Raw genomic sequence first — 19,283 nt, 5'->3', positions numbered from 1 at the left:
ACATAAGGGTTAATTATATGAACCTTTCTAAGGAGGGTGAGCTGGTCAGCATCAACATTAAAGTTTTCCTTCCAGAAACATGGTGCAAATGATAAGACATGCAGACATCATTAACTTCTTTATAATAGCATATATGAGGTTTACATGAAACCAGTTACTTGGCCATTGAAAACCAGATCTACCACTAATATGATTAAAGGAAAGGTTAAATGGGATGTATGTCTTTTCATTGGAATAACTAGCAGATGTAAAACATACTGCCAATATAATTCAATGTACGTACCACAGAGAAAAACTGAAACTCAGTATCTGGTGTTAAAAATAAACTTATTTCAGCTGGTGCCTTAATCAATAGTAAGTAATGAATATTTATCTCAGATTCTAAAATAACTACAACCACTCAGAGTTATTTTAAAACACAAATTGAAAAACAGATGATTTTTTTTTTTTTAATGCTTTGAATTATTTAGACTTGATACCAAACTTCGATTTGGATGAAAATTTGGCCAATGCAACTTGGATGATGATCAACAAATAACACTGGTTAATTACGTATAATCACCAGCATTTTTTTCCCCCATTTTTTGCAAGATGGAAAAATCAAGTTCCCAAAAGAAAAACTGTCACCTTCATTCTTATAAAGGTTCCTCATGCCCTAGGGATTTGAACCCAGGTCTTTCTGAACAAATAGTAAATCTTGTGTTGTCCTGCAACTGAGCTAGGCATTGCAGAGCCCATGAGGAAAGTGTATAAAGCATCCACAAGTTGATTAATGAGTTTGAAAAACCCAGAGTTTCTTGCATGAAAAAACCTTAGTCAAAGAGTGACTAATTAGTTTTAAATGAAAAGGCCTGTAAAAATGTTCTAACATCCTCAATAGGATATGAACCTAGTTCTAGATTCAAATCCCATCCAGGATGCAAAGAACCTCTATAAGGAAATTTCAAAAAAAGGTGAGTTTAGTCTAATACATATGGAGATGAATTTTCCTTGCCCAAAACTGACAAAGAACATACGCAATTAAAAGATATAATATACTACAACCCAGCTTGTCAATTTTTATGAATCTGCAGGGGAAGTGATCTCTCTATTTTTTGTTTGTAGGTAAAACGATGATGAAAAATGCAGCCTATTTTAGAATGAGCAGCTAAAAAAGGCACTCTTTCCTTCATCAGAAACAGAATTATATTTTAAAAATTGTATGACAGTAAATGAGTTGATTAGCCAGAAAGAGGCTATTAAATTAATATGTAAATGTAAACTTAACACAGAAGTTGTCATTGAAATTAATTATTTGCTGATGTGAAGTCATCAACCTCTATATAGTAGCCCAGTTGTGAAATTATTTCACATGCAAACGTTGTTTGCTTACACTTAGATTAAGGATTAAACTAAATTTATTTTAATAAAACCTTCTGTGGGATCATAGGCACAAATAAATCTCACTGTCCAATTCCCGATTCTGATATTTCCCACACTCTACATTATATTGCCTGCCATTCAAAAAACTACCCTTGCATTTAGTGTTCAATACTATAGCTAGTTTCTTTTCCTGGATTTTTATGGCTTGAATATAACATTTTGTATTTATTGCTAAGAAATATCTCACCAGTTTTTCTCTTTCTTTGTTTCAGTCACCTCTACTATGTTGATCTGGCTTATCCAATTCCTCAGCTAGCTCCATTTCTTTGCATTCAGGTTTCTTATGTTGATAGTACCGAGATCTTGAACTATATTGTTGTTGAGTTGGGATGTGTTTCAGGATTTGTTCCAGTAGTCGACTTTGTACTGCTTGTCCTGGTTCTTCTCTGGTGAAAACAACAGGGGCCTTGTTTAACCGTACTACGCCCCAGCAGGCACGAAATTCTGTCATGTTGTGCCATCACTTTATATTGTGGTTTAAGCCAATAAGAATACAATTGGGTTGGCTAAAATCCCAAATTGTGAGCTTCATTCACTCGGTATCCAGGTAGATACCTAACAGGGTGCACAACAAGAAGGTGAGGATTGGACATTAGGTCAGAAGCCTTGGTCGGCTCTCTGCATTCCTTTAAAGGCTATGTTTGGAAGTCTCCTCTCAGTTGTATAACTTTGATGCTTAAGCACCCTCCAGATTAGTGTTGAGAATTTTCATAGAATATTGACTCATCGTGGAGATCTGTTGAATAATAATAATAATAATGAACTAACTAAATGCTAGTTTAGCTATAGGTCTTGCAACCTTTCACATACAGGTTCAGAAATATGGTGTTGAAATTTTACATAAGAATGGTTAAAAGATAAGGTCAAACAAACTAAATTAGCTGTATACAAGACAGTGTTCAAACCAATTTTAACTTATGGATATGAGAGTTGGGGCAGAAGTAAGACACTTGACAACATGTGCATGTTGTTAATAGACATCTGTTTAGATTAGTTGCCTGTCTAGTCTTTTGAACAGTTGATAAAAAAAAAAAAAGGGAAATAAACTTGATTCAAAATTATCCTTAGAATTCTCAAATTCAAATGAAAATACTTCATATATAGTCATTACAAAAAAAATCTGAGGACATGAGACCAGGATATGAGAGCCCTGAGAAAGATCAGGAGCATGAATAGATGGCACGGATGGCAATATCATATTAAAAACGAGGATATTAGGAAAGAACTTGACATTGTCAGCATCCAGGAATGTGTGAGCAGAGCTAATCTCAGGTGGTATAGTCACTTAAACAGAATGGGAGAAGAAAGATTAACAAAACAAATGTTCTCTGCCAGGTTGGCATGGAAAAGCCCAAGATACAGGTGGACTGATACGGTTAAAAGTGCCTTCTTCTCTGCCATTTTCTGTCCACTGCTGGACGAAGGCCTCCTTCAGTTCTTTCCACCTTTTTCTGTTCTTGGCAATGGTTGACCAATTTTCTCCAACAAAATTTGACAATTCATCACTCCACCTTTTTTTAGGATATCCTCGGCCTCGTTTCCCTTCTTTTGGAATCCAATTAGTTAGTAAGGTGGTCCAATGCTCATCTTCTCTTCTGGATAGATGTCCACCCATTTTCATTTTAGTCGCTTATGGTGAAGAATGACATCAGTGATATGAGTCTGGCTTCTTATCCAGGTGTTTCGCTTATCTTTTAATGTGATACCTAGCATCAACTTCTCAATTTTTCTTTGAATTGTTGCTAGTTTATTTGCCAGTGCTTTTGTTAAAGACTAAGTTTCACAACCATATGTGATGACTGGAAGTATACACTGGCTAAATGCCTTCCTTTTTAAACAGAGTGGGACATCGTTTTGAAAAATGCTTTTCAATTTTCTAAATGCACTCCAGGCAAGTTGAACTCTCCTATTTATATCCTTTTGGAGTCCACAGTTTAGATCAGTAAGATGACCTTAGTATGTATATGAAGAACTCTTTCCAAGAAATTTTTTTCTATTATTATGTTTTTTGGTGTTACAAAATTATTAAACATGATCTTAGTTTTTTTTCTCTCTTTATTTTTAGACCAACTTTTTTACTTTTCATGATATAGGTCTTCTATCATTATATTAAGGTCTTCTGGAGTGTTTGCAAAAATTATATCATCTGCATATCTCAGGTGTGTTAAGTTTCTGTTATTAATTTTTACACCAAGGTTTCTTCAGTTTATATTATTAAATATTTCTTGAAGGACTGTTGTAAAGATTTTGGGTGATAGGGAGTTTCCTTGTCGAACACATTTTCAATTGATATTTTATTGCTACCCGTGTGAAGTTGAATTGTTGCTGTTGCAGTGTGGTATATTTCCTGTAGGAAATATATGTTAGCCAACCCAACCAGGAACTACCTAATTCTGGAGTGCTTTGCTTATTGCATTAGTTCTGATGGAATCAAATGCTTTTTCATAGTCAATAAACGCTAAATAGAGAGGCAATTGGTTATCTTCTGCTTTTTCTATTATTTGTTTTACTGCATGAATATCATCAATTGTGTTATAGCCTTTACAGAATCCTGCTTGTTCTACTGGTTGATGTGAGTCTGGAAGAGGGGTTAACTGTTTGTTATTACTTTTGTGAGAATTTTGTACAGATTAGAAAGAATACTAATTGGTCTATATTTCTTTACTTCTTCTTTGTCCCCTTTTTTAAATAACATTATCAGAATAGCATTTTTCCAGTTTTCTGGTATCTTGCCCTCTTCCAGGCATAGATTTAATAATTTGTGACATGATGAATTTTGCTGTTTCTTCTCCATTTAATTAATGTAATTCTATGTAAATTAGGTCTTCACCAGGACATTTTTCATTTGTTTTAATGCTTTTTATTTCATCTGAAATAAAAAAAGGTGCCTTATAAGATAGAAATATAAGATCTGATAATGTTGGAGTCTTGACAAGTAACAGACTTATTTGGAGGAAAATTATAGATAGGAAGTTAGTAATTATGTAAATTTTTCATGTAGTATTATCATATCCTGTACACTGCTTGAGGGTACATGGCAGGAATTTGATGATGATAATGATGAAAAGGAACAGATTATTCCTTTCTTCTTAATCCTCTTGCCCACACATGGCTGATATGCTATAGGTCTTGCAACCTTTCATGTACAGGTCCAGAAATATGGTATTGAAATTTTACATCAGATTAGATAAAAACTAAGGTCAATATCTATATTTAAGAAAGGAGACAGAGATTACTGTGGAAATGGTCATTCTATGAGAAATCAACTAAAAAATTCAACTGAAGCTGCATGATTTTTATATTTTGACGAGAATGATTTATTTAGTTATCCTATCCTTAGATGGAAGTAAATATTTTTATAGACTTTTCCTGGCATCTATTATTGATATGATAACTAGTTCTGTTGTGGATTAACAGAATTTTTAGAATTTCAGAGGGTTCTAAAATTAATCACTTATTTACAGATTGTCCAATTTTTCATGATTTTTTTTTTACAGTCTTTTTATGGTCAAGGTTTGTACTTTTGTATTTCTTATTTGTATTCTCAAATAACAGATTTGAGAATCTTCTTCAAATTTTTAAAATTTAATTTTCAAAAGATAGTTCAAATTTTCTGTAAATATAATCTCCATTCCACTTTCATACCACTCATTCAGCCAGCCAGCCACCTTCTGTTCTGCTAAGGATATCAACTTCATCTTCAGTCCTAGGGTGTATAAAGTTCCTTGTGTTTGCCCTCAGCCTACTTTAGACAGACTATTAATATCTTTCTTCAAAAACACAAAAATTACGTCACCAATCATCTGAACTGCAAGTCAGAATTTGCAGACCACACAGGATTAAATGGAAGAAGACTTTTTTTTTTTTATGTTGCTCCCACCCACAAGAGGTTATTTTGTAAACCTACAGTACATTTTATATCATGGGTGGTATAAGGATTTTTTTTTTTTTTAATATCAATTTTTAGATAATTTTTTATCCATTTTATATGATTTTCATACATTTTATATATTTTGTATTTTTCATTTATTATTTTACATAGTCTGGAAACCCTGCTCTAGAGACTGAACATGGTACTTTTTCAAGCCATTTCATGTCCCCAATAAGCAGGGAGGTGGTCTCACACCAGGCAATGACATTCATCTTCCACCTAAAGACAATCACAAATATCCATGTCCATTAAAAATATAATTGCAGTATACTAGTAAAGACGTACTCAGCATAATGCCTGCTGTTTTATCAAACTGAATAGAAGAACAAGGAGACGCTTTAATTTCCTGTATCATTTTACTATGCAAATTGGCTGAAATATGAGAAATGCTATGCTGGACTGCATTATTGAAAACAAGTACTCAACTAATTTTTTGAGCAGAATCTTCACTAAGTATGAATTGTATAATCTGATAGTATACATGGCAAAATAAGTATACTGATGACTGTATGTCATTTTTTCTTTTAGGTTATTAAATAAGAAAATTTGCACGATGCTCGTACTTTGTTGGAAGAATTCAGTTGCAATTTGTTTGTTCCTTAATTACTTCAAATTCAAAGTAAGATTTCTCTTGGTTTTTCAATTCTGGATGACAACTAGTCAGATGTAATGATAACTTGACCGGTTTCAATAAATCAATTGAAAGTGTGAAAACAAACAAGACACAAAGCAAATCAAAACAAAGCAAATCAACATCATGTTGCTTTTGAGATTAACATTAAACCATATTTCCAATATTCATATATTTTGCAGTATTTTTTTTCTCCTTTTTGGTATCTTTTGAAGGATTAATAATTTTGAACTCAATTTTAGTTAAAGTTTAATTTTTCAAAGCAATAGTAAATAAATTACAAAAGTAATGTCTAATATGCAGTCTATGAGGAAGCTACATTAAGTGATGATTTCTATATTAAACAATTGCCTTGCATTAATAAATTAAACTAAATGGTGATTTTTGTCTGTTTTATTGCATTTTTCCCTTAGAAAATTTGTGTTTTATGGTATACTAGTGTAGATTTTAGTGTATTTAGTATTTTATTATATTTTTTTTAAGATATTTCAATAATTAGTATATGTTAATAATGGCACCAAAAAAGGGCAAGAAATATAATGCTAAAAAAAGCACTGCAGGTGAGAACAAGAAGGTTAGTCCTGCTAAGGAGGTTATTAGAGATATGGACGAAATTAATGAAAATTAATTAACCTCCAAAATAGCAAAATTGAAGCAGATCATCAGAGAGATGACACGAGAATTGCAAAAATTCAAGAGGCGTTTAAATGAACAGAGGGAGGGGGGGAAAAAAGAAACAACAAAGTACAGAACGAATCAGTTAAGTCAGGAAATAACAAAATCAGGTAAGTGATGTTGTTAGTAAAAAGAAAAAAGTTATTTGGAATAGTGACTCTTTAATAAAACATGCTACTAATGAGCGAGTTATAACTTCAAGTTTTCCTGGAGCAAAAATTAAGAATATAAAGGAAGCAATTCAAAAATAGAAAAGAGAAGTAAATGAAATTGTAGTTGTAGTAGGTACGAACGACTTAACTGGCAATAAGTTCAGTATGGGAGAGGACATGAAAGGGTTGTTGGAAGAGACGAAAGGGAAGAATGAGAAAGTGAAAATCGTCAGTATTTTACCTCGCTATGATAAAAATGAATTAAGAAGCAGGGCTATGATGGTAAATGATTTGATGCATAGGCTGCATAGAAGGAATGGATGTGAGTCATTCTGTACATTAATGATATTGGGAAGGATTGGACAAGTGGCATACAGCTATTTGCTGATGATGCAAAGATAGGTAGGATAATCAGGAATGCTGCTGCTGATATGCAGTACTTCCAGCCTATTCAAATTCAGAATGATTTGAATAGGCTGGAATTATGGGCAGGGGAAAATAGGTGTCAGTTCAATGTCAGTAAACGTGAAGTCATTCAATTCGACGTGATTAGATATCCAATGTTGCAATTATATTGGTGGGATTATGCTAGAAGAAACTGATGAGGCTAGGGTCCTTGGAGTGACAGTAGATAGGAAATTGAAGTTCAGGGGCCATGTGGCAAAAATTGCAAATACAACGCAAAAGATAATTACAATGCTGAAACAAACGTTCACATGTAAAGATAAGGACATCATTTTGCCTCTTTACAAGGCCTTGATAACACCTCACTTAGGCTATTATGCACAGGTCTGGTCTCCTGGTTTCTGTTGCAATTCTGATATACTGGAGAGAGCACAAAGGAGAGTGTTAAAAATCCTTGAAAGTTGAGAATGAAGGCCGCTAAAGGGAGTGAGGGCTAGATTTTTCTCTCAGAGGGTGGTGCGTGATTGGAATAGATTGCCATTGTATGTTGTGAGTGCAAGCAGTGTGAATGAATTCAAGAATAAGTATGATAGCTGGTATGTGTAGTACGTGGACTCCCTCGATGAGTCTCTGACTCCCTGTAGGTCTCTCTTAATAATAATAAATTACAAATCACTTCATAGTGTTGGATTCTGATTATGTAGAAATTAGAATAAATGTTATTTGATTCAGAATCCAACATGATTTTCCGTCACAAGAACTATATTTGTAAATATTATTTAATGTAAATAACAAATTATAATTGATATCATATAACTGCCTTAATTATATCAAGTTTTTAATTATTTAATCAAAAAAAAGTGTTAATGATAAAGAGGTTCTGTATTAAATATTATTAAGTTATTTTATTTATTGTTATGTCAATATTATAAGAACTTGTATTTGTAATTTAACTACGCACTTATTGAAATGCAAATATTCTATTTATTCCTTTTTGTGAAAGTTTAACGTTATGTAATAACTGAATGTAGTTGTATAGCCTAATGTAACATTCGCGAGAATGTTTACATTTATCGGTTGTCATAGAGACGCGTGAAATAAACGAGCGCGAGTGAAGGAAGCGTGGGCAAAATAAGAAGAGAAAATATATACGTAGTAAGAGAGTCGGAACGGAATTTTGGAAGTAAAAAGTAGCAAGGGGATAAACTAGAGAAGTAGAAGTAAATAAAAGGTTCTTAGGGTAGGAGTTAAGTGGATAATTTTTATAAGTGAGCAAGAACGTAACGAATTTTATAGTTAGCTGAAATTGAAATCAGCAGTAGTAATAGAAGGAAATTTAAAGCTACAATCGGATAAAGTAAAAAGCTGAACATTCAAGGAAGAATTCTGAATAAACCCAGCTGATCTAGTATTGCAGCTTATTTCCGATTTGCCCTAAAGAGAACCTCACAGTATTTTAATTAATTTATGAGTGGTAATAACGATAGTTGAAGTGCCCTAATTGATGTCAAGAATTCTGAAGCGTAATTGATAGTGCTTTAAGTATAACTGCGGATAAGTTTTGTAAATGTGTTTTTATTCTTTAAGTGTGATAAGTGAATTCCAGAAGTTTGCTCACAACATAATAGATGTTCTAGGAACCATTTCTGGTAAGGTCTATCATAGTGAATTGTTAACTTTAATTGTGGAAACCCTTCGTGATTGAGAGTTGGAGATAGGAATTGTTTGAAAGATTATTTTCAGGTATTAGATCCTGTAATATTTTGAACTTATAGCATGACTGAAAAATGTGTGAAAACTAATTAGATTGGATGTTCTATTATATTCATTTAAGTGTAAAAACTTTATAATCCAGAAGCTAAAAAGATGTGAAGACTTGGAAGATTGTGCTAATGTAATTGACTTGACTTAATGTTTGACTTATTTCTATTGTTTAAAATTAGAAGTAAAATTTATAGAAGTGTTATATGACCTATATTAAATGCTTTATTTGTTAACCTAACTGTTGTATTTGCCTGAAATTCTTTTTACTGCACCGTTCACAAAAATTCGAATCTTGCGGGAATCCCAAGTGGAAAATAAAATACCTCGGCCAGAATGAATGAAAAGACTGCTAACTAATTTTGAATTGATCCTACTAATTCATATAGACTTATCTAAGGATAGAGTGGCGCAGTATAATAGAAATTTCTCTACCCTTAGATCAGTGATTAATTTGCAATTAGTTTTCCTTTATTTTATGAAAGTGACTTTTAGCAAGATGGCGGATTTGAACGTCAAGAGAACACGTCACGACAATAGTAATAGCAAATACAAAATTCAAGTTAGACATATTTATACATATTTTAATAACTTCATAAATAATTTAGTGACATGAATGGTCTTTTTAAAATTTCAGTTTATAATGCTTCAACCAGTTTAAAAAGCATATATGATTATTTATTTACAATTCAAGCATCTGACTAAATTAACGAAAACAGAAACTTTTCTATACATGTTTTTATAAGCAATCACAACTACTCTCATTTCTATTGCCTGGAATCACAGACAACTGAATTAAACAACAATAATTATGCATGATAAGTGCATTCTAGGTATGGATGGTTTTGAACCTTTGTATGGAATCAACATCTTTTGCTGTGTACTTGCATATAAAAAATGCATGTACACTTAAGTGCTAATGATATATGCTGTGTGTATATTAAGTGATATATATATATATATATATATATATATATATATTTAGAAAGATATTTAATGACTAAAAAACCAAGAATTAATTAAAAGCTTTAATGATAAAAAACACAACTAGTTTAGGCTTTTTACAGCCTTCATCAGGTATCTTTTTAGGAAGAGGAAACAATAATAACTTCTCTTCTCTAACAATCCTCATGATGATTTTCAAGGTCACTCAATTTCCTGGGATAGATCTGAAAACATTTTCTGCTGCCATGATGAATTTGAAAGAAGGATAGTGGAATCCAGGGAGATTGTCCTTAATCCTGAACATTTAAAAAACAATTTAAGCTATAACATCCCTGATAGCCATACTGCTGTTATTCAGTACTGGTGTTCTCGAGAGTCTGCTACCACGCATACAACAAACAATGGCACGTAAAATAGAACAACTTGAATGTTAATACAACATTTTTTATTTCAATTATGTACTGCAATTTATCTGTACTTCTCAGTTTTTTAGAATCTTCAATTTTTTTTTTATTATTATTGTTTCCTCTTCCTAAAACGATACCTGATGAAGGCTGTAAAAAGCCGAAACTAGTTGTGTTTTTTATCATTAAAGCTTTTAATTAATTCTTTGTTTTTTAGTCATTAAATATCTTTCTAAATGTATCAAAGTCACTGAGTCAATGCCCATGAATACATATATAAGTGATCACTTAAAGTAAAAAAAATTTCTTTTTACGAGCATACTGTTAACAGACTCGGACAAAACAGTATATATATCATTTTAGCCTTTACAGTATCTTTCTAATAAGCACATGTGTGTTGCAGTAACTTCAATTAGTTCACGCATACATACTGTTTGAGTGTCATGGTGTTAGCATATGTGTGTGGATATGTGTGTCAAAAATTTGAAAATGAACCAATGAGTGATGATAAAATGTATTTTAAACTGAGCAAATGTCTCAGAAACATAATGACCTTATAACCATATAGGGAGAATGACTGCACAAAGTTCACAAGTTTTTGTGTGGTTCACATGATCTTGAGATAGCTGAAATAGAGGTCAGGAAAATCCATAATCAGGAAAGCCTGTCTCTTCTCAGTTCAGATCGGTGAAAATGTGGAAGTATATGAGCTCATTAAGTGATCATCAAATCACAACTCGGGTATTTGCACTTAAATATTGAAAAGAAGCAGGAATTGAGTGAATTCTGCTGGAAAATTTACAGAAATACAGATTTGTTCACAATTCTGAGAAGGTTTTTTGACTCCTGAATGAAGAGAGCAGTGTGTTGATTGCTGATGAAATTGTTGATTTCAATGAAAATTTCATTGAAACGGTTGTCCAAAAACATAACATTGTGGAGAGAATTGTAACTGGTGACAAACTGTACTGTTTCCAAAATGACCCTGAAATAAAAAAGTAAAGCATGTAATGATGATCACTAGTGTTTCTGAGGCAACAAAAGGAGGAGCCCTGAATCAAAATAATCGTTATTTTCTTCACATCAATAGAATCGTTCATAGGGAGTTTGTTCCAAATGGCTTAACAATTAGCAGTCAGTATTAATATGGTATCATGCAACATCTGAATCAACATATAAGATGAGAGAGAGGAACAGTACCAAACAAACAGCAGTCTGTTGTTGGATGACAGTGCACCTGCACATGATGCATTAAACACAAAGCAGCTTTAATATCAACGATAGTGCACAAAAGCCTGTTATATTTGCCAGATATGGCATTACAGAATTTTTTTATTTTCTTTTATTTCTAAAACTGAAAACAAAATTCAAAGGATGTCAGTTTGAATCAGTGAAATCATGCTATACCTTTAAAATGTTTACCAAAGGTGTTTCAAAAAATTACCTGAATGATGCACACATTGTATTCAGTTTAGAGGATATTGTATTAAAAATAAATGATCAGGGTGCTTAAGGATCAAGTTGTATAACAGAGAGGAGACCTCCACATACCCTTTAAAGGAACGCAGCGAACAGACCAGGGTTTCTGACCTAATGTTCAATCCTCACATTCTTGTTGTACACCCCGTTAGGTAACTACCGTGATACTGAACTAATGAGGAAGGGCTGGCAATTTGGGATTTAGCCGACCAAATTGTATTCTTATTGGCTTAAACCACAATATAAAATGTTGGTAGAACATGAAAGAATTTCACGCCGACTAGGGCATTACAGTTAAACAAGGCTCCACTGTTTTCAGCAAGGAGCCAGGTGGAACAGCCAAAAGTCAGCTACTGGAAAATTCCCAAAACACATCCCAATTGAACATCAGAATTCAAGATCGATACTATCAACATGGGGTGCTTAAGGGTCAAAGCTGTATAACTGAGAGTAGACCTCCACATAGCCGTTAAAGGAATGCGGAGAACCGACCAGAGCTTCTGACCTAATGTCCAATCTTCACCTTCTCGTGGTGCATCCTGTTGGATATCTACCTAGATATTGAACGAACGATGATGGGCTGGCAATTTGGGATTTAGCTGACCAAATTGTATTCTTATTGGCTTAAACCAATATACAAAATGATGGTACAACATGAAAAAATTTCATGCCGGCTGGGGCGTCGCCCGGTTAAACAAGGCCCCCGTTATTTTTGCCAAGGAACCAGGGTTAACAGTGAAAAGTCAGCTACTCGAACAAATCCTAAAACACACCCCAACTCAATATCACCAGAATTGAAGATCGGTACTATCATCATCATAAGAAGCCTCAATGGCAAAGAAATGGAACTAGCTGAGGAGTTAGATAAGTACCAGATCGACATAATAGGGGTGACTAAAACAAAAAAGATAAAAACTGGTGAGATCTTTCTGAGCAATAAATACAAAATGTTATATTCAGGAAATGACAATCAAAGAAAAGATGGAGAAGCCATAGCATTCAACACAAAATATGAGGCTAATCTTCTTGAATGGCAGCAGTTTTTTCAAGTAGAGTGATGTGAGCTAATATCAGAATGGGGAATTGGACAATGAGACTTATTTGTGCCTATGGTCCCACAGAAGGTTCTACTGTTCGTTCAATATCAGAACAAGAAACTGACACAATCAAAAAGGAAAAGTTGGTCCTTGTTGGGGATCTAAACAGCAGAGTAGGAAATGATTGTCAGACATACAAAAATATTTTGGGAAAATTTGGAAAAAAAGAGCAAAGCTAATAATAATGGCAAATACCTGTTGGATTTCTGCTCAGGACATGGACATTACTAACACCATTTTCCAACATAAAAATGTGCACAAATTCACATGGACAGAAGAAGCAAGGAATAAGAAAAGTCTCACTGACTATGTTATTGTTCACAGTGATGTTTTCTCCTTGGTGCAGAACACCAGGGTGTGCAGAGGATACGAAATCGAAAGTGATCACTATTTAGTCTTGAGCAGGATAAAATTGAATTTCATACTGAAAAGAATAACATGTAAGAAAGATTTAAAGCGAATAAAAGTTGAGCAGCTCTCAGATGTGAACTGTAGAATAAAATACACAAAGATTATTGAAGAAAAAATGAAAGAGTTTGAGAACAGGAACCAAACCTTGGAGATTCAGTGGCAAGCCTTGAAGAAAACCCTGAGTGATTCAGCCAGAGAGGAATGTGGTGAGGTTGTCTGCAAGGACAAGAAAAATCAGAACTCCATATTGGACACAGGAAGTTAAAGAAGCAGTGAAGGAAAAGAAGAAAGCATATCAAAAGTTCCTTGCAAATAAGTCAGCTTTTGCTCTTAGAGAATACAGAGACAAATGTAAGAAAGTGAAACACTGTGCAAAACTAGCTAAACAAAAGTAATGGGAGGACTTTGGCAAGAATATAGAAAATAAATATCAAGAAGGTGGCAAAATATTCTGGAGGTTGTTGAAGAAGCTTAGGAATGGAGGGAAAGAGTGCTGTAAAAAGAGTTAGGGATGATAAAGGTGACAAGAAAACGGGAGAAAAAGATATTCTTGAAGCATGGGGTAATTACTTCGAAAAATTGTTAAATGAAACAAGCAGTGATAGCACAATGTTAAAAAACACTCAACATGCATACAGTCAGGAATACATATCCATACTTGAAGTAGAAAAAGCCATCAAAGGCTTGAAATGTGGAAAGGCAGCAGGAGTAGATGATATTTGACCAGAAATGCTGAAGTATGGTGGTATAAAAGTCTTACAGTGGCTGCACTGCATAGTTCAGAAAGCCTGGACAGAGGGACAAATTCCTGATGACTGGAGTAGAGCTCTAATAGTACCCAAATATAAAAAAGGGAAATAAAACTGAATGTGAGAAGTACAGAGGTATTTCTCTACTGAGTGTTCCTGGTAAGATATATGCAAGTATACTTGAGAAACGGTTGAGAAGAATTGTGGAAGAAAAGCTTGGTGAGGAACAAGCTGGATTCAGGCCAAATAGAGGCTTTCAGGATCAGATCTTCACTTTACGACAAATAGTTGAGAAAGCATGGGAATATAACAAAGATCTGTATTTAAGTTTTGTCGATCTGGAAAAGGCATATGACAAGGTGCCAAGAGAGAAGCTAATCAACGTGCTACAGTTATATGGTGTCAATGGTGTTAAACTGTGAATGAAGATATTTGGGAATTATAATACTTCATTCACATTTAACATAATCTGCCATAACTTAAGACTTGTAAATATCATTTGTTGTTAGTCTCTTGCTTATAAATTATTATTCATATAATTACTTTGAGTTTGTTTATTATTGTTTAATTATATAATTTTGGGATATGTATTAGTAATGAAAGGACTCTGTGTTAAAACGTCATTCAATTTATTTTATTTATTCCTGTGTTAATATTATAAAAAGCTGTGCATATGTATTATAAGAATTTGTATTTATCATATTTAAATGTATTTTATGTGAATTACAGATTATTATTTTTTATTTGTTATTTCTGAAAGAGAATGCAAATGTGTGGAATTCTGCTGATGTGATTTGACTGGTTACAGTCGGAGAACCAAGTTTTTTTTTAGTTAGCGCGTACTTAGAACGTGAACGGCTATGTACATGGAGAGAGGCCAGTAGGATGTAAGTTGCAGTTGACTTGCTGTGCTTCCATTTCAGAATGGTATCACTGACTGTTGACCTAGAATAGCCCAATGGGTCCATTTGTCAACAATTTGCCAAATGGATAGGTCTGCAATATTGCATCCTATCCCATCTCTTTCAGACTCCACTGCTTTCCTTCTTGAATCTTAGAGACTGATTGGCAAAATTTGAAAAGAAAAAACAATTCAGTACATACATAACTTCAATAAGCATGGCTGTATTAATTGACAAAAATGGTGTAGAAACAGTCGTTTTATGAGGAACACTAATCTTCACCTGTAAACTTCTTTTTATCCAATATTACATTTTTCCAAAATAGTATGTCAGTCCTCTTTTTATGTGTGTTTTCGAACTGAAGGTGCTTTCTGCTAATATTGACTATTAACACTCATTATACTGTGACACTGTTTGTACTTGGAAGATGATGGTTAGAAATCAAGAAAAATATTAACAAATAAATATCTTATTTGTTTTATTCCTTTGTGAATCATACTACAAAATGCAGAACCTTACAAATAGATATGAGTTGTGAGGAAAATTAGAGGAATGAATAAATATGACATCAATGGAAAAAGCATGTCAAAAAAGAAAATTGGATTGCTGATATGCAAGTATGTGTGAATAGGGCTAGTCTATGGCACAGCTGCTTAAACCAAATGGGAGAGTAGAAAATAATTAGCAACATAAATGTCTGATAGCAGGAAAAAGAGCCAGGGGAAAAATCAAAATCGAAGAAGTTAACCATAATTAGAAAACCAAAATGATGTGACCATACTTCAAACCTTACAAATATTAGATTAATTTAGAACTCTTGAATTGAAGCTAGCCGATAATAATGTAAACTTAATCACATAATACTACCATAGTACCTGTAAATCCCATAAAGTCAATGTTCAAAAATTGCACCTTTTATAAATGGCAGAGTTCAATTGTACTAGCAAATCTTAAGGCATATGTGTAAACAAATAGTCTAAATGCACAATACTGTGATTCTGTAATGGTATCCTGCCACTAAATATACAAAGAATTTATTTTTGTCTCTGATTCATAACACAAACTCACTAATATGAAGTAAAAATATGCACCATCATATTACAAGGATAATTCATTTCCCTACCAGTTCATTTTGTAAAATACTGTTCTCTCAACTGGTATTCTTAAGTTGACAAAAAAAGATATACAATCACTGGATTGTGGACTGGTGATACACATAAAAGGAAACCTTACAGTTGCAAAACAATCATTCTGAACTCTGGTTAAAATATAAAACTAAGTGGATTTTCTTCCAATTGTCATTTGCAGTTGAAAAAAAAAAAAAAAAAGAATGAAAGCTTATAACAAATTCATAACTTACCTGCAATACAAATTTTTGATCTATATATCGCTTGGCTGCATTTGGTGTAAAATCTGTTGATTCCAGAAAACGAAGAAAAAATTCATAAACAAGCTGTAGAGGAAAAAAAAAAAATCCTAAAAAATCAAATCTAAAACAATGCATTAAATTATGAAACTAACTACTAATAGGAAAAACAGAACAAACAATTTCAATATGGGCATATTACACATTCAGTTACTGATAAAAAGGATAAAGTAGTGTGCTCTAGCATTATGACTAATATACAGTTGTTCAGTTTTAGTTCAGAAAGAATTATGCAACATCTCAGCAACTTTTTATAATCAGTTACAACACAAAAAAAAAAAAAAAAAAATCAAGTGAATGCATAAGACACTGAAATTTATGGTCAAATCAGGATTAGAAATAAAGTATAAGAAAACTGCATGACAAATGATTTACGTTTATGTAATACACTGAAAATACATTTCTGTGGGGATGGGGCAATATGGACAAATATTGAAATAAACACAGAACAGCATAACTTAATTCTACTTCTGGTCACACTGAAGTACAAATAAGAAATTCTATGATCCATATGGGCAACTGACAAAGAAGAAAAAAAAAGGAACAACTTATATGTATAGAAAGAGTACGGTGTTGTTGATTGTTCATAATAGCACTTACAGTATTAACACCAAGGTAGGAAAAAATAAATTTATTGAAATTATTAATATTTTGCTGCTTTTTCACCCAGCATCTTCAGAGCACAAATAAATATGATAAACACAAAGGCCCAAAACTAAAAACATTAGAAACAATTCAAATTGTAATAACTAAAACAAAACTAATGATGTAACATGGCACTATCTATGGACTGGATAACTAGAAAGTTAATTTGAAGAAGTCAGACTATCTGGTCTCAGAATGACTGCCTCCTAGATCTTTGGCTTATTAATGCAACCATACTTGTTAAGGTTGAGGGAAGTGCATCATAGCAGATGATGAGTCTAAAAATCGTATCTAGAACCTATAGTAAGTTCTATATAATACTGATATCTTCTTCCATTTAATCATATGCAAAGTAATATCCACAATATGGTCTGCTAGTTCCAACTTCCCATATGGATCACAGATGTAAATTTTGTGTTCTTCAAGGTGGATGTTAACCAATATACCAGTCTGTCCACAGCAGGCTAAACTATAGACACAAGGAATTCTGTGTGTGCCAGAATATGCAAGAGGTTGAAAGTGATCTTTACTGAATAAGTGGTTTGAAAGTGGTATGAAGGTCATATTTGCAGAGAACTTGACCTATCTTTTCTGATAGAAAAGGGTTATTAGGTTTCAAAATTTTTGGGATCCCATACAATTCTGAGTGGTTTGACATGAAAAGGTTTTAGTTTTTTTTTAGTAATCTTCTTAAGTCAAGAAGTAATTTTTTTTTTTTAAATTTTATTTTAAACCTAATAACTCCCTTCATCCAAATGGTTTGACAACATATAAGGGTGGTCTGAAAAGTTCTCGGCCTCGACCGTAGATGGCAACACTATTGGCATGATTTTTTTTTTCTTCTAAGTTAGTACATCTGTCATAAGCATCCATTGTGAAACTGCAAGTCATTCTATCAAGTAGTTTGTTTTATACAGCCGTCTGAAGCGAAAGTGTTGTCTGTATCCCTTGAAATGGATAAAACTGAGTATCGTGTGGTTATAAATTTTTTTGGAAAAGAAGGTTTAACGCCAAAAGAAATTCATTTGAAGTTCATAGAAGTTTATGGGCACTCTTATCCTTTGTTTTCGCCAATTAAGAAGTGGGCTGCCGAGTTTAAACAAACTTCAAGGCCATACCAGCCTTGAAGATGATCCACGTGAAGGACGTCCAAAAAGTGTAACAACACCAGAAATCATTGATCAAGTGCACGATATGGTACTAGATGACCGGCAAGTCAAAGTGCATGAAATTGCTAAGACTATAGGCATTTCAAAAGGCGTAAGATATATTTTGCATGAAGAATTGCAAATGAAAAAGCTTTGTGCAAGATGGGTGCTGTGCTTGCTCACAGCAGATCAAAAACGCACTGCATGAAAATCTCTGAACAGTGTTTGGAGCGTTTAAACAAGAATAAAACCGATTTTGTGCATCAATTTACTGCTATGGTTGAAACTTTGATTCACCAGAATCCAAACAACAGTCAAAACAGTGGACAGAAGCTGGTTGTTCAGCGCCAAAGACAAAGTCGGTTCCATCAGCAGGAAAGGTCATGGCATCGGTGTTTTGGGATGCTAAAGGATTTTGTTTATTAATTATCTTGAAAAGGGTAAAACAAGAACCGGGAAATATTATTCTTATCTTTTAACCAGACTAGACGAAAAAATTCGTGAGAAAAGACCCGATTTGCAGAAAGAAGAAAAAAATAATCTTTCATCAGGACAATGCACCTGCCCACAAAGGTGTTTTAGCAATGGGAAAATTAAGGGATCTGCACTATGAATTTTTGAAACTTCCACCCTATTCCCCAGATTTGGCTCCCTTTGACTTTCTCTTCCCAAAACTAAAACTCTTCCTCACTGGTCAGTGTTTTTCTTCAAATCACGAGGTGATTGCAGCAGTAGAGGGGTATTTTGCATATCTTACTGAGAATCACTACAGGAATGGGATAATGACGCTGGAGCATCACTGGAATAAATGTATTAGCCTTAAGGGAGATTATGTTGAAAAATGAAAAGAATTTTGAAATTATAAATTCGTTTTTTCATGGCTAGGCTGAGAACTTTTCAGACCACCCTTGTACTCTACATAAAAACTGGCAAAACATTTTTCCAAATCACTTTCCATCCCCCTCACAGACAACTCTCCCTCTTTCAACTGTTATTCAACTGGTCTGACCTGTAAAAAAAAGTGAAAAACTACATCAAAGCTATATTCTATTTATTGATAACATGGTCAGAGAACAAATTCATGTTAATATTTTTAATAC

The 19,283-nt window shown here is 33.4% G+C and overlaps 1 protein-coding gene across 7 annotated transcripts in view; it reads right to left on the bottom strand.

The window, feature by feature from the left end:
* LOC150101365 (serine/threonine-protein phosphatase 2A 56 kDa regulatory subunit gamma isoform-like) overlaps positions 1-19,283 on the bottom strand; it is a 430,932-nt gene that overhangs the window by 267,840 nt on the left and 143,809 nt on the right. For all 7 annotated transcript variants that reach the window (XM_090400222.1, XM_090400219.1, XM_090400225.1 and 4 more), the window contains one exon: positions 16,325-16,417. In XM_090400222.1, the coding sequence (XP_090256348.1) occupies positions 16,325-16,417 (93 nt within the window). The remainder of the gene's footprint in view (positions 1-16,324; positions 16,418-19,283) is intronic.

The sequence above is a fragment of the Typopeltis vanoorti genome, chromosome 11 (assembly GCF_054136105.1).
Source record: "Typopeltis vanoorti isolate ZY-2024b chromosome 11, IOZ_Tvanoo_1.0, whole genome shotgun sequence".
NCBI lineage: Eukaryota > Metazoa > Arthropoda > Arachnida > Uropygi > Thelyphonidae > Typopeltis > Typopeltis vanoorti.
This window is presented reverse-complemented; position numbering and strand designations above follow the sequence as displayed.